This window comes from Haliotis asinina, chromosome 8 (assembly GCF_037392515.1).
Source record: "Haliotis asinina isolate JCU_RB_2024 chromosome 8, JCU_Hal_asi_v2, whole genome shotgun sequence".
Taxonomy (NCBI): domain Eukaryota; kingdom Metazoa; phylum Mollusca; class Gastropoda; order Lepetellida; family Haliotidae; genus Haliotis; species Haliotis asinina.
Genome location: NC_090287.1, coordinates 26064331 through 26080812, shown reverse-complemented (window position 1 = coordinate 26080812; position 16482 = coordinate 26064331). Strand labels below are relative to the sequence as shown.

Sequence of the window (16482 nt, the reverse complement as noted above, 5' to 3'; positions counted from 1 at the left end):
GCGCGCGCGCGCACGCACGCACGCACGCGCGCGCACACAAGGATGAACACACGCACACCAACGAAACAACGCCGCTATCCCAAGTCCCATGAGACTGGATGCGTTTACAACATACCGAACTATCATCCGCCATACAGACTGGCTATATACACAAGTTAATGGCCGAATCGTAAAGGAATAATATTTACCTGCACTTAGCGAGGAGAATTTGTCTAACAGTCTGAGCACCGCTTGGGAATACTCGCGTACGAGGCTAGTTGATAGAGGCCAGAGGTTTGTGGTGAAGTATTGACATTATCTGTCATCTCATGGCGTTATCGACTGACCTGTTAGCTAGGGGAGGGAGCACTGATACATTCACATGTCACTGTTAAGGGCTGACACTCACAAGGTCAGGGTGGGTGCAGATACACCACATCTGATAGAGTGGCTGGGCATTCAGCTCCAACGAGGTGGGAACTGACAAATATCACAGCATTTCCAGTTTTTGAGTGTATCTCACAGTCCTTGAACCACATTATTTTCCCCGCAGACTAGAGACCTGTGCAGTGCTAAAAACCCAATGAAGTAAGTCTAGATTTCCCCAGGTTCTGAATCTTTGGTCCGTGATGGGTCCCATTGCGATTTGTGGGTTTATTTGATATAAGTGTTAGTCTATTTTAGGGTTTGCCTTTTAGATCAAGGAATAACTTCACGGTAACTTAAAAACAAAACAGGGAATAAAAACTGGAAAAGTTAACTTTACGGGAAATAAGGAGTACACTTTAGGAGGAATAAGGAGCTAACTTTATGGGGAATAAGGTGTTAACTTAATGGGGAATAAAGAGTTAGCTTTATGGGGAATAAGGTGTTAACTTAATGGGGAATAAAGAGTTAACTTTATGAGGAATAAGGTGTTAACTTAATGGGGAATAAAGAGTTAACTTTATGGGGAATAAGGAATTGTCTTTTATGATATGCGTAAACTTTATATGATAATGATAATAATGATAATAATTCACTTATATAGCGCCTAGTATCCATCTGACTATTTGCTCACTGGACAATGTAATCAGAATTTGAGTATCATTACCCCGGATAACCCAAGCAGCCTCTTAGGCGCTAGAATGTTATAGTCACAGGACTTTATCCCACCGGGTACCCAATTTCTGCTGGGTGAACAGAGGCAATTTTGAACAAACTCACTTGCCTAAGGTGAGATCACATGTCTTCCGTGTGCTTCGTTGTGGGGCAGGACCGAAGTCCTAGAAACTCTCAGGAGTCAAACTGCCAAACACGGTCACCCATCCAAGGACTTTCCCAGCTCGACGGTGGCCTCAGCACTACGCACAGGACTTCTTGGGAATAAGGAGTTGATGGGAATAAGGAGTTGACGTTGTGGGGAATAAGGAATTAACTTTATGGAGAATAAGGGTTAACTTTTCGAATGACATATTGAAAATAGTAACTGATTCTAACGTTGTTGTCTTAAGATGGAGGAGCCGAATCGTCAAATTGTTCTTTACAGAATTTGACATTTTCTTTATACCTTTTAGGGGTCAGGCATGGGGATGAAATCAGATTGTGTAAATATCTTCAATCCACGTTTCTTGAACAATTGTGTTCCTAAATAGTTACAATAAAACAGCAGTTGTCCATTAAATATCACATCAGTAATTAATTAGCATTATTATGCATATTATTCTTATCGTTTTTATAATATAATTTTATTATTGCGTTTAAGGGGAGTTATCGGGAATTATGCACACGATCCTGTTTAGAGTGTGGGTTGGAAATATTTATTTAGGTACGTTTATTCAATGTTATGCGAATTACAGTGTGAACAAGTAGCTAATTTTAGCTAAATACAACAATTAAATCAATTAACAAGTGTTATAAACTTGGAAATCTGCTACTTTCTGTCAATTCTGCAATTAATCAAAGGTGACACTGACATATGTATTTACCATGTGAACTAATCACATTGCTGGCGTTGAACATGGAATGACGAAACATGAGCCAGGGTAGTGTGTATTTCACATGACATATGCGTAAGGGGTGTGTGTGTAGGGGGATCAAAACCTGGCTCCCTCATGAAGTCCGTATGAACGTTCATGCCACAATACATGGGGCAGACAAATTTATCAGTCTGGCTTCGTTATGAATTGACAGAACATTATGCTTAGTGTCGCCGTAGCGGTTGGTATGCACTATTCATTGTAGGTCAGCTTGACATATACAAAATTATCACGATGAGTATTTTATGGTCTGTGGAAAAATGGGCAATTACAGCAACAGCCTTTGCTTTATATACACGGTTCATGATTTCATGAACTAACAACATAATGTATATAATTTCCTTATCACCAAGATATGACCAAACACATAGTCTGTCTCACGATCCCTCAATCACATTAATTTATTTTCCATAATGCCAAATCCTTAAAATACTATATCGATTCTAGTTTTCCTCAGGTTCCAACTCATTGCGGCTCCTTATTAATTTAAATGGTTTATTTGTTACCATCAAAAGTATTTATTCAGGAACTAAGCGTTAGTCTACCAGACATACTGCAATTTTTTCACCATTATTGTGTATACAAATATTATTCCACTATTATTTGACATTACGAGCTAAATTTACTATCTACAAAATACTAAATGCAATATTTCCTCTTAATATTCTGTCGAAGCAGACGTCATTAATCACAGATCTGGAATATATTGAGCGTTGGATTTGAGCACATTCTGAGATCCCAACTTGTAACTTCACACGATCGTTGTTGATAGATGCTCTCCGGTAAATGAGTTGGATTTGACGCCACTTTTAACTGTTGCCCAGTTCCACTACATATTAGTTGGATGTCGGAGGAGTGGGATGCAAGTGTCAGACGTTTACCACTGCAGTGAAACCCACGAGCGTTTGTATGTATAGACTATCGCTCGGAATATACATAATTTTGATATAAATAACAAATAATCCAATTTAAATTGTGGAAGTCGGGCACAAGTCAGGTGTTGCAATGCATATGAATCTTATCAGAAATGTAGAATACGTTCAGCCTTCTTTTCCTCCACATATGCGCCATATATATGAGGGTGTGTGCAATATTTCCTCTTAATATTCTGTCGAAGCAGACGTCATAAATCACAGATCTGGAATATACTGAGTGTTGCATTTCAGCACATTCTGAGATGCCTACTTGTGACGTTACACGATCGTTGTTGACAGATGGTCTCAAGAAAATGATTGAGTTGGATTTGACGTCACTCATAACTGTTGCCCAGTTCCACTGCATGTGGGTTTTGTGCTGGATGAGTGGGATGGTTGCCTAGAAGTTTTATACTGCCGTGATACCCATGAGCGCGGGTATGTATAGACTATCTCTTGGAAGGTGTATAATTTTGATGAAAGTAACAAATAAATTAAATCAATTTAAATTGAAATGAAGCCCCAGTGAGAAGTAAGTTTAAAACCTGGGATTTTAGGGATTTGGCATCAAAGGGAGTGCAATATAAGTAGAGAAAATAATGTATTTTATGGACCTCTGAAATCGGTACATGTATGGTAGCAAGAGGCCCAGAAAGTTGGGAAGGAGTTAAACCACTGGAGATTAAGGCATACCAAACTGAGGCACGCAACCTTTGTTGACTGCACGTCCTTTGCCCCATGGCTGTCAGAAACAAAACAAGACAATCAAGAATCACCGGAAACTGTATGCTGACGTTGTTAGTCTGCATGGTGAGGCCTTGTGGTATAAAGACAATCGTCTGCTCCACCTGAGGCACGGGTAAACACATGGGGGATTTTAGGCAAAAGCCAGAGCAAATAGGAGGATCATGTCATAACAGATAAATAGGAAACCAGTATTTCGCGGGTTATGAGTGGGATTTTTCGAAAGATCATGTCAACAGATATCCTCAACGTTATCACCGATGGCGAGTACGAAAAGGACAACGATGTGTGTTTGAAGCTGCTGCTGACAACGTTGCTCCTGACCATGCTGAGATACATCTGGAACGCTGTAGATGAGAGTTCTCAGAGTCTTTCCTCACCCTCGTTTGTCTGTCTGTCTGTCTGTCCTTCTCTCTCTTGAACGTCAGACACAGGTCAAGCGGTTCAATTCATATGAACCTTATCAGAAACGTGGGATACGTTAAACCTTCTTTTCCCTACATGTGTGTCATTTATGGTGTATGCAATATTTCCTCTTAATATTCTGTCGAAGCAGACGTCATTAATCACAGATCTGGAATATACTGAGTGTTGGATTTCAGCATATTTTGAGATCCCTACTTGTAACGTCACACGATCGTTGTTGACAGATGCTATCAAGCAAATGATTGAGTTGGATTTGACGTCACTTCAAACTGTTGCCTAGTTCCACTACATATTATCTCGATGTCGGAGGGGTGAGAGATTTTCGGATGTCTCAGACGTTTAACGCTGCAGTGAAACCCATGAGCGCGGGTATGGAATAAACTATTGTTCAGAATATAAATATTTTAGAAACAAATAAGACGCAATAAAATCGAAAATAATGTGGATAAGGGACCTCTGAATCAGACTAGTGTATGGTAGTGCGAACGCCAGAACATTGTGAAGGAGCGAAATGGAATGGGAGGCACCTGTGCACGGCGACTGCAGTTTGTCGACTGCAACCGCTGTGCCCCATGGCTGTCAGAGGCATCACATAATAATCAAGAATCACTTACACTGATAACTGTATGCAGACGTAGTTAGTGTACATGTTCGAGGCGTTGTGGTATGAAGACCATCGCCTGTTCCCCCTGAGGCACAGGTAAGAGCAGACAGGAGGATCATGTCATAACTGCAAACAGTACTTCGCGGGTTATGAGTGGGATTTTTTCGAAAGATCATGTCGATAGATAACCTCAATGTTATCGCCGACGGAGGGTCTGGCACAGACAACGGCCTGTGAATGAAAGCACTGCTAACACAGCGTTTCTCCTGACCATGCTGAATTACATATGTAAAGCTGGAGTAAAAAAAAGTTCTCAGATTCTTCCTTGGTCTTGTCTTTGTTACAATATGTCCCCTCACCCTTGCATACATGTCTGCAAGTCTGTCAGTCCGCTCCCTCCTTCTCTCTCGTGGAAGTCGGGTTATGTGGTGCAATGCATATGAACCTTATCAGAAATGTAGGATACGCTGAACCTTCTTCCCCCCCATACATGGGCGATATATGGTGTATACGATATTCACTGCATTATCCTGTTGCAACAGACGACACAAATCACAGAAACGAAATATATTGAGTATTGGACGTTAGTACATCCTGATCCCTACTTAAAACGTCAAGCGATCGTTGTCGACAAATGCAGGTACACTGCATCCCATTGATTTACGCTTGCCTGTCAAACCTTGGGAGCTAAGCTAGAGGCTTGTATCCACAATACTGTTGTGTTACTATATCCCTCGAGTTATCAAGGGATGTTATATAGTACTCACAGGGGGAATCGAACTCGTGCGTTGTTGAAAGAAGCGAACGCAAAAACCGCATGCATGCCTACCCACTTTTGGGACCGTTCATAATTCAAGGGAGGTAAGGACTGCCATCAAATTTGTTCATTTATACAGGGGGATACACTGATCGTTTGCAGTGAGTCTGAATGGTGGTGGTGGGAAGGTGTGCGTGTGTGAGTGTGTGTGTGCGTGTCGTGGGTGTGTGTGTGTGTGGGGGGGGGGGGATTGGTGTCTGGGGGTGGAAGGTGTGCTAACTTACTATGTTTCTGAATTAGCATCATGTCCCGTAGCAAAAAAAATTGAACGGTCCCTAAACCATTAAAAAGCTAATATAACGCTAAAAATTACGAAATTGTTCAAATGTAAACGGTAATAATAATTAGTATGGAGACTGTTATTCAGTGTAAAGAACAACACTACACAGTAATAACCTACCAGCAGTTGCCATCAGGTACATTGGTGTTGACTTCCACTTTTCCTCTGGAACAAGGTCTTTAGCTTTAGCCACTATGTTAGACAGATATTTAGTTAAACCCTCCCTGTGAGTGGCATAACGACCAATCCCGGGGGAGAACTTGTGTCCATATCGTAACTCCATGGAGGGAATATCTGTTGCAGTTCTTGTGTCTTGCCATTCATATACCTTTATTTTTGTGCCACTGCTGCCTGCATCCAGCATCACCCCAAATCGTGTCTCTCCGTTAGAATTAACACAGGTTACAATTGAATACAGGTGCGCCGCAAAGATCAGCGAGCCTATATAGAACTTGGCCATAACTGATACTATGCGCTTCTGTTCTGTCACTGGTGTCGTTGTTACTCAATAGCAAGCACAATTCGAATCATCCAGTTCCAAGTTTTCTTGGCGGTTATATACGCCTCCAGCAGCAGAGGGGCACAGTTGATCTGGTCAGTATGTGACTGATTTAGCCCAGACATAAACAAGTTGCAAAGCCCATCGGAGTATATGGGCCAGGCTGCCGATAGGTGTCATCACACCTGTTGCCTTCACAGCAGACGACAAGTAACACCAGATCACTTCCAGCAAAGCAGACGACACGCTGTATTCCCAGACGTGACTTGTATTTTACCCACTGCGGTCACAGTTTGATCCGTAAACATCCACTTTGCTCGTCCAGAGAAATCCTTTAAAAAGTCCGAGCGGATAATGGCCGACTTCACATTGTTTTCCAAATGTCGAGGTGAAACATAGTTACTTCCGTGTTGCAGAGAGCACCGTTATCAGTATGTTGAGGACAGTTCCCGCTTCATCTCGTCTTCAGGGACGTCGGTATCAGCTGAAAAGAGCACAAGATGGTAATGGTATTCTCCGTAAATTGAGACCTAAATATATATCCCCTAATCACCGTGAAAAAAATCTTCAAAATATCCCGTGAAAGTTATTACATCACCTGCGCGAGGAAATATCTACAAGAGGTTCAAAGGTTCTTTCAAGACAGAATCCTTTTGCGAGCAATGAGGGGAGACGGTGGTGTTATTGCAGGGAGGAGAGCATTCAGATACCGGGGGACCATCTCGGGAGATTGTGGGACGCTCCGATACCACATTCACTTGGCCGCTAAACTAACACCGCACCGCGCACTGCCGCCTGCCATCACCCCTTCGACAGTCAGTGTGCAAGCGTTATTACTGGGCTCTACAACAGCCGATAACTCTGCCCGTGGCCTAGTCCCAACAGACGGGCAATCCCCAGCATGGGTAATTGTATTATCTATAAATCCTATGGTTTTCAAATCAAATCAGGAATAATGACGGTATATACAGACGCTGGAAATTGGGAATTCCCACTACCCTATTGGGAACACTGCTTAAACTAGGAGACCAGATTTTGTGATGGAACCTTGCAATCGTGGCAGTGGAGTTGGGTTTGTAATATACGAGCGCCTTATGACAAACATGGAATCGCTTGCTAGTTGGTATAGAATTATCCTGAGTGTCCCTTGGGAACCCATGCTGTCGGTTTGTTAACACATTATTCCCTTGGCATTAAGAATGATTAGTAGGAATGACAAAGTAATCAAAAATAATTAAAGCCAGCCCTGTGATTATCAAATAAGGTTGTGATCAAATGAGACTGCGTTGTAAGTGTATACGACACGTTCATCCGGGATAAAAAGGTGACAACGGGTAATTCTGTTTCAATTGTTCTGCAGTTATCAGAATTTTAATAAGGTTTCAGGTTTATACAGAAATTGGCACTTGGGCAAGTGTTGTCGTGGTTTTTGTTCACATGCAAAATGATGCATGAAGCTCGTTAGCAACTTGCATAAGATTGACTGCACCAAGTGCTGCCCACGCCTACTCGAACGCAACATGTGTTAATACGAGCGATACACGGAATGCTGGTGTGCTTGTGTTTTGAATTATACCATTCTCTTTGATGATTAATGATTGCTCTGACCCGAGATTTTTAAATTATTTAATGGCAACTTTCGCTTCTTACCAGAAAACGATTTTACTCTTCAGGTTGACGAGGTTCTCACAACGTACCGCAGATCTGCGGTAGTTGCAATGTTACAAATGCATTGTGAAATAATGCCCTGCATTTTTACTCGGAGTCTATTGCCCGTGCACGTGTATACGTGCACGTACCCAACACATCAGGTGTCAAATATGAATTCATAGCTGAAAGGTTTAGGAGCACATACTGTAACAAACTGCAAGGAGACAAAGGAAAAAAAGAATAGAATCAGTGTTCAGTATGTTTTCAAACACCAAGGTTTAAAACAGACAGGCATATATATATGGCGTCTTTACTGTAGAGCAAACAGTATTGATAACAGTCCAGACAAACACCGTCACTACCGTTTGCGATTAATCTAATGAACTAGATAGTTGAAGAGACCGAAATCAGTTAAGATATAGACAGGGCCATGTGCCACCAATCACCCAATATACAGGCCCTTGGGCAGGTGTATAAATATCTGTGTATAGGAACTGTCTACATTAGCTAATGACGATGAGTTCCGAGTCTTTGCCTGAAAATACGCCCTCTTTAATCATTAGACGGTAACTCCCTCAACGTAGTTGTTAACGCTAAGATGTCACTGCATCAGTTTAAAAAAAGACTTTCGAAACCAAACCAAACGCGTATTAGGGTATCCGTTCAATCTCTGTTATTTTGGGCTGCAAATTAACTTCATCTTCACACAAAACTCATAATGGTGACAGCAGTAAAAACGCCGAGGACAGCCGTTAGCTGCCAAATACAACAAAATCCAACTACGAGTAACAATGAAGATATACTGACAGAACGATAAAAGGGAACATGGTGTTTTTGAAGGTGTATCTAAGACACCACCGAAGATGACCAATGTTTCTGTATAATGTTTCCGTCATTTCAACTTCGATTCAATATGTTACTTAGTAACTATCAAAGACGTAAAAGGAGATCTGTTGTGCGTGTTTTACTAAAGTCTAAGACCCGGATCGCTTCAAGCTTTCTTCTCATATGTACCTAAGGCTAATTTGAAAGGGGAAATGTTTCTCGGGCATCGGGCACTTTGTCATGTGTGAAAGGTGAGGCCTTATTTTTTTATTAAATATCCACGTCGCTCTTAAAATATAATACGGCCATTCCCTTAAATGATCGATTTAGTTCATTGCACCACCCAGATTCCAAACAACTAGTTTATGATTATCTCTAACCGGATCTGCATACTGTAATGATCCATGTATGCATTCCCGCATCGCCTGAGAGCTAATCAATACGCCATAACCTGTGATTGTAGATCATGTGGCGCCACGCCTGTAAAATGTGCTTTAACCTATTTTTATTTTGTTTTAGGGTCTGTAGGATAGCCAAAGAGGCAAATCAGATTTTTACTTTATTCGAATCTTTTTAAATGTTTTATTGCGTCCCGCTCCTATTAACTGACGTATAAATGAAACTCATTAAGATGTAATTGCATGTATCAAAGTAACTTCTCTCTCATGTCACATCATTTGTGACATTGTGGTCATACATAAAATAGTCTTAGACATTGCAACATTACAAGCGTGTCATCTTGATACGGGGTGATATCAGACGTATACCACTTAACACGAACACAGGTATTGTACTGACAGAGAGAGCAACAAAGATTCGAACTGACGAAGTTTCTGGCGTACACAAGAAACTCGATCGTACTTGTGTACTCTTCGTCATGTCAGCCATGGACTTTTCGAGTTTCCGAAGTATACATTGTCTGAATGACAGTCAGTACGCTATTTTGCGACTGGATACGATTGTGATCGCGGTGTGTTTCACGACCACCATTGAGGGTGATCAGGATTTGACCACGACGAGTATACATGCAGCCCATCAGTCCATGAACTGCTACAGAGTGAACACTACAAACATAACCATTTGTGGACGTACTACCTGCTTATATTATCGCCAGAGAGATATAAGACGAGCACCTACAACTACAACCACAAAGGGACAGAAGAGTTGCAACCAGGCACTTCTGGGTGCGACCATGGCTCACAGAGGAGACGGGACAACAATCTGGCCATTTCTCTGAACTCCTGGACACCCAGGATGCTGGAGGGTCCAGTAGCGTTGCCAAACTACACATGGTTAACACCACAGCCCTTTGATGAAGACACTAAGGCCACCAAGACATGACCTTCTGCACACACATGAACTACTTCATGAAGCCATACATTAGAGGAAGGATGTCAAGGAAAGAGGGGATTTTCAATGATAGGAGTGGTGGAAAATGTCTTTGGGATCCCGGCTAATAGATTCAGGTGTCTCCTAGGGACGTAAGGCGTTTACTGCACAGTCTTTCTCATGAGGAACTCAACGATGTCCTCATTTTATTGTTCAGTAAAGCCGGTAACTGTTTTCTTTCTCTTGTCTTTCTCGGGTTGGGTTCTCGCGGTGTAGGCTCTGGCTGGCCTTGTTGAGGCAGGTTCAGGGGCAGCCGTTCTCTTTCATTCTTGCCTCTCATAGCCTTTGGTAGCATATTTTAAAGGCTCCAAAATTACAAACCAAAGCAACTTGACAGATTTACTGTCTTCGAGGGTAGATTGCTGAATGAGGCGCATTACTTCTGACATCCGGTGCACATATAGGCTTAATACCACGTACCAGATCGTGGGAAAGCGCCAGTACTCGTATCTAATCGCAGTTTTTCGTACGAGTCGTTCGTGTCAAGTCCGGAGCAGTGGGACCCCACTGAGCGTCACAGATAGTGGGGTATCGCATCACATCTCAACAAAGCGTGGTGTTTCTTTTGTCCATGATTGATTCCGATCACCACGGTTTGGAAAGCACGATTAGATCCAACTTGTTTGGCTTTGTTGCGATGCAATACGTTCAGCTGCTATGATCACGATTGGTAATTAACCGTGCTGATCGTAGAACAATAAAAAATTCTATGATCAGCGCGATTGTCATGACTGACCTCAAGATGTGATAAGATCTGATAGGATCACCACGATTGGTCCACGATTAAGAGCACGATTTCAATCATGGCGCTAAGCATGATAATATGAACATAGCATAAGGAGGCTTGAAAACATTCCGTGAGGGTCATATACCATCCCGCATCCCGACCACTGGCAAAACTCACATTCATTACATTTCTAGGAAATGTGAATGTCCTAACAAGGATTTTGATGGTGAACAATTCAACTGCAGTTTGTCTCAGTGAAACGTGTTACGTTTATGCAGTCATTTCATGTACATGAATCATTGACAATTACCTACCGCAATCCTTCACGGTGATTTACTATCGAACACGAGATAAGAGGACGAATGTACTTGTTATTTTTTTGTTACGATCAATAAATACAATATTTACCTCACCCAGCGGATTTGGTACGCAGTTTAAGATCACGACCCCTTCTAGCTGCCTAGAGGCCGTAACAAATCAATTTTTTCGTTCGTTTGTTTAACATGGATTTACGCAATGCAAACTGTTACGTTTGTAATTTAGTATGAATAAATCAACAGCTCTACGTACACCGACTGGTTTTGTCATCATTAACACACGAAACATTGCCAAAGCTTTGAGATCGCTGTGTGCTATCACGCAAAAAAAAAACCCAAAACAAACCAAAAAGGAATGTAGTCAGCTTGCAGGAGAGACTTATGAATGGTCTCTGAAAAAAACATAATTTTGATGGTAACAAAAAAATACACACACATTTAAATTGAAAAAGAGTCACAGGGAGATGTGAATATCAAAACCTTGGAAATCTAGACTTGGTTTTTAAGGCCTTAGCACTGCATGGGCACTAAACAGTAGGGAAAATTACATAGTAGGTACTGTCAGACAATGTCAGACTACTTGCAGGGGTGCAATTCTGTTTTCAGTTTAAGGGAACATGATCTCATACCAAATGCTTATTAATAATTAGTCAATCATTATTGGAAAGACTTTCAGGTTGTTAAATTCGTCAGGGGTTAGGGATGGCGGGAATATCATTTTTTTTTTTGCATATACAGTGTTCCCAGAAATTATTGAGAAAATCTTTGTTTTTTTTCTAATGATGCTAAGATTGGAAAAAGGGCTTTCACTATGCACTAAGCATACTAAATAAGGGAGACAACTCTTGAAGGCTTAGAAGGCAGCTCATTACGTCAAGAGTTATCTCCCTTGTCTGAGCAGACGGCTTCCTGTGTTGACATGGCAGAATTTACAGCAAGAGAGAAAAGAAAGCTCATTCTAGATGATTTTGAAAGGGGTGAGGCTGATGCTAAAGTGTTAGCTTGTAGACATGGTATTCCTCTGTCTACAGTATACAGAACTTTGAAGAATATTCAAACAGGAACCGGGATAGAGCACAAAGCAGGGGCAGGTCGGCCTAGGAAATTCAGTGTTGTGGATCGCCGAAGACTTGGGCAGATTGTGAGTAGGGGCAAATTGAAAAGTGTTGAGAACATCAGAAATGAAATGATTAGCAGAGGAAGTCCTCAGGTATGCAATGAAACAGGCAGGAATTACAGAGACTTAATTGGGTGAGAAAACGTGGAATTCCCTCGCCGTTGATGAAAAATGCACAAAAGGAAAAACGTTTAAACTGGTGTCGGGCTCATGAAAATCAAGATTGGGATAATGTTTTCTTTTCGGATGAAAGTTCTGTTTGGCTTTTCCCTAATTGTGTGAAAATTTGGACCAAAGATACTGTCAAACCTATCTACCAGCGACCAAAACATAGCCCGAATTTTCACATGTAGGGTGGCATATCGGCTCGAGGAGTGACGCCATTGTGTGTTTTCATGGGAAACTTGACAAAAGAAAGATACGTTGACATTCTAAATGGTCACCTTCTTCCGACAGCACAAACATTGTATGAAGATGATTGGATTTTCCAGCATGATAATGACCCAAAACACACTGCACGCTACACAAAACAGTGGTTGTCGGGCGAAAATGTTCAAGTTTTAGACTGGCCCAGTTACAGCCCAGACCTAAACCCAATTGAGAATGTGTGGGGAGTCATGAAGGACAGAATAAACCAAAAGGGACTGAGAAATATAGAAGATATGAAGGCCGAGGTGGTCCAATATTGGCATACCCTGTCACACGATTACCTACAAACTTTGATGGGTAGTGTGCCTAGGCGTATTCAGGCATGCATTGCTGAGCGAGGAGGTCTAACAAAGTACTAAAACAAGACTGAGACTATAAAAGGATGATGTTTTAACATGTTTATGTAAGTAAAACGCCAGAAGTTAATAAACGTAATGAGTTACATGACGCAACATGATTCTCAATAATTTCTGGGAATACTATAACAAACTGTTCATGATATGAACAGATTCACTGTAATATTCAACTGAATTCATTACACGCGACGGGTTCAAACATTCACCTGTTGTCAATACTCGTTGAAGAAAACTGAAATGTGCTTTAAGAAAATCAGACACCATGTCCTGTGAGATTAGATGTCAGATAATGAACCGATGGTTAACTGCCAGATGATGAACTGATGGTTAACTGCCAGATGATGAACCGTTGGTTAACTGCCAGATGATGAACTGATGGTTAACTGCCAGATGATGAACCGATGGTTAACTGCACTAACACAAGTTAGACAAAAACGCAGTGTATGTATTAGTATAGTCGGGGCTGTTTTCTGTCGTTCGAATTGAAAAGAAGAAAGGGATACAATTAATGTCTCTCCTTAACATCTTTGCCTAAACCATCTGTTACGCTGATCGCTCACATTGGATTACTTGGCCTGCATTCACTTGCTAAAGTTCATTTCATAATGACGACGTCCCGGCCTCGATCCTATCCAGGGAAATAACGCAACACCTTGTGTCGAAGTTGAAGGTTTGAAGTGACCTACGTCAGCACTTCGAGTTATCCAAGTTGGGACACAACCGCGAAGTGATGACCAAATAAACTTTGAGACAACCCAAAGTTCGACACATTAGTGTTCGATATATCGGTGCTTTATTGCAGCTTGAACCTTTTCTTAGCAGCTTCTGTATATTGTCAATGTGTTTTGTATCTTGATCGCTTTGTCGCGAAAAAAACATTTAGGTTCGTGTTACACACGCTCATGTGTATGTCTCAACGTGTTTTTTTCTGTTCGTTTGACTTATGGGTTGATCGCATGTTTTATTAAATTGTATTTAAAGATACGATAATTTTGTTTCAAATCCTGCGACATATTTCCGCGTTGATATAAAGTTAATGGCACGTTTACTCGTGTAGTGATGGTCAAGACTTAGCGTGGGCGATCGTCTCTTTAAATGTATTTTTAGAAAAGACCTGATTTCTGAAAATTGCTAGATTTCTCTAAAATCTAAAGATATTCGTGCTATTATGAACTTTATCACGTCTAGCTCAATGAATAATTACATCTGTTCATGATGAGATATCAACTACAACCACATCTCACAGTCCAACAGATTATAATTTATCCATATATTCCATCACTTTACAGTTCACCAAGCCTTCGGTTCATCATCTCCAGTTAACCATAGGCTAATCATCCGAGAGTTAACCATAATTTCACAGTCCAGTCAATCAATTCATCCTATTGACCCTCAGTTCCTCAGTAATCGGTTGACTATCAACTTACCTATAACAGGTGGTTATGTTGCGTCCAACCCAGTGTAATCGAGTTTCGGGAAGCAAATCCAATTATCATGTACTTAACGCTTCACAGTGTCACTTCTAGTTGTGTATCAGGACATCTTCTAACATATATTCTGTTTCAAATGAACAGATTCACCGGATGATCTGATTCAGTATACAGTATTCCTCAATTCCTTCCTCGTTGAATGAGTGAGTGGAAATGAGCATTCGATTGAAGTTCTTTAATAGCACTGCATACACTTAAACTTGTGTCTACGTGTGAAAAAAACTGAGGAGTGTGGGTAGTTTTGAGACGCTTCTAGCAATATTAAAGAATTGTTACAGGGGAGGACACCAGAAATGGCTTCACATACTGCACCTATGTGGGGAATCGAACCTACGGCTTGATGAAGGAACGCTTTAACCACTAGGCTACCCCACCGTCCCTGTGAAAGGATCCCAGACAGTTTTACCCAAATTGGTGAACTGAGCAGACACATGATTACTGTACGCTGTGATCAGTGTTCGTTTTTAGATGCGTTACATGTCACTGTACTTGAAGCACACCCCATACAGATCTTGTACACACCGCCGCTGCTATTTAGCTGGAATGATGCGGAGTGCTACGTAAAACTACACTCATTCAACAATACAGACTTGTTACGTCATATCCGGTGTGATACAAAATAGTGTTGAGGCAGACTATGAAACCACGGTGTTTGAAATAACACTGATTCAAACAACGCTTGCTTACCATCCGGTTTTTAAAACTTATCACCTACGTTATGCAGACTAGCAACACATAAGCTTTCCCGTAGTCTATACTAAACACACCGTGGTAATGCCATTCTCTTCCCACAGAGGTTACTCCTGTCATATCTTCCTACGTAACCTCTGTTCTAATACGGCCCTTTCGAGGTGCAAGTGTTCAAGACTCGCGATTGGAGGCGTTCAGATTTAGTTGTGCAATCAGAGACGTTGTTTCAAGAGTGATCATTCGCAAGATTGGTAATTTCCGAATGCATCGGGAAAACTTGCCACTACCAGTTTTTGTTTCCACAAACACATCATGGCGATTGATTCCCGCACTCTCTATTGCCAGTTTCTGATTTTCAATTAAATATGAAATATCGAATCTTTCCTTCGCACGTTGATGAACCAACTCTATGGGGGCAGCCATATTAGAGCTAAGTCTATTTAACGAGTGTTCTGATTGGATAGTAACAAGGGAGATAATTCCTGCTGCGAGTTTTTGCCGCAAGGTGATTTCTCGATGTGCGGGAAATATGGCCGTATTAGAACAGAGGTTACGTAGGAAGATATGACAGGAGTAACCTCTGTGGGAAGAGAATGTGGTAATGCACGTTACGTCCTGTTTCGGGGAATCTATATCGTGACGTTTGCGGTGACTCAAATACATTCACGCTCGTCTCGTGGCTCCCAGTGGTTTCGATGTCCGGGTGGGGCAGGCATGTTTCAAATGGAAGACTGTTTCAGTTAGAATAGGAACAAATACCATTATGAGTCAGCGTGTCAGTGTGTCAGTGAGTCAGTGTGTCAGCTAGATGTGATCCATGCAAGCTTTTCTGTGTGAGTGAGTGAAAACCGCTAAGTCGGACATGACGGTGACAAACATAAAAGCTGTTCATAAGATCCTATAGCTAGCTGGTGTGTCCGCATTCTCTTCCCACAGAGGTTACTACTGTCATATCTTCCTACGTAGCCTCTCTTCTAGTACAGCCATAATTCCCGGTCAACGAGAAATCCCCTTGCGGCAAAAAATCGCAGCAGGAATTATGTCCCTTGTTACTATCCAATCAGAACTCGCGTTAAATAGACTTAGCTCTAATATGGCGGCCCCATGGAGTTGGTTCATCAACGTGCGAAGGAAAGATTCGGTATTTCATGTTTAACTGAAAATCTGAAACTGGCAAAAGAGAGTGCGGTGATCAATCGCCATGATGTGTT

The 16482-nt window shown here is 41.5% G+C and overlaps 1 protein-coding gene across 6 annotated transcripts in view; it reads right to left on the bottom strand.

Moving 5' to 3' along the window:
* Window positions 1–16482, bottom strand: part of LOC137294187 (ectonucleoside triphosphate diphosphohydrolase 8-like) — a 48762-nt gene that overhangs the window by 28275 nt on the left and 4005 nt on the right. For 2 of the 6 annotated variants that reach the window (XM_067825183.1, XM_067825185.1), the window contains 3 exons: window positions 8081–8113; window positions 7932–7985; window positions 5903–6765 (listed from right to left, as the gene is read on the bottom strand). In XM_067825183.1, coding sequence (XP_067681284.1) covers window positions 5903–6242 — 340 coding nt within the window. In that variant the 5' untranslated portion in view covers window positions 6243–6765; window positions 7932–7985; window positions 8081–8113. Of the gene's footprint in view, window positions 1–5902; window positions 6766–6879; window positions 7120–7931; window positions 7986–8080; window positions 8146–16482 lie in introns of those variants that run through there. The other 4 variants (XM_067825182.1, XM_067825179.1, XM_067825184.1 and 1 more) reach the window with 4 other exon arrangements.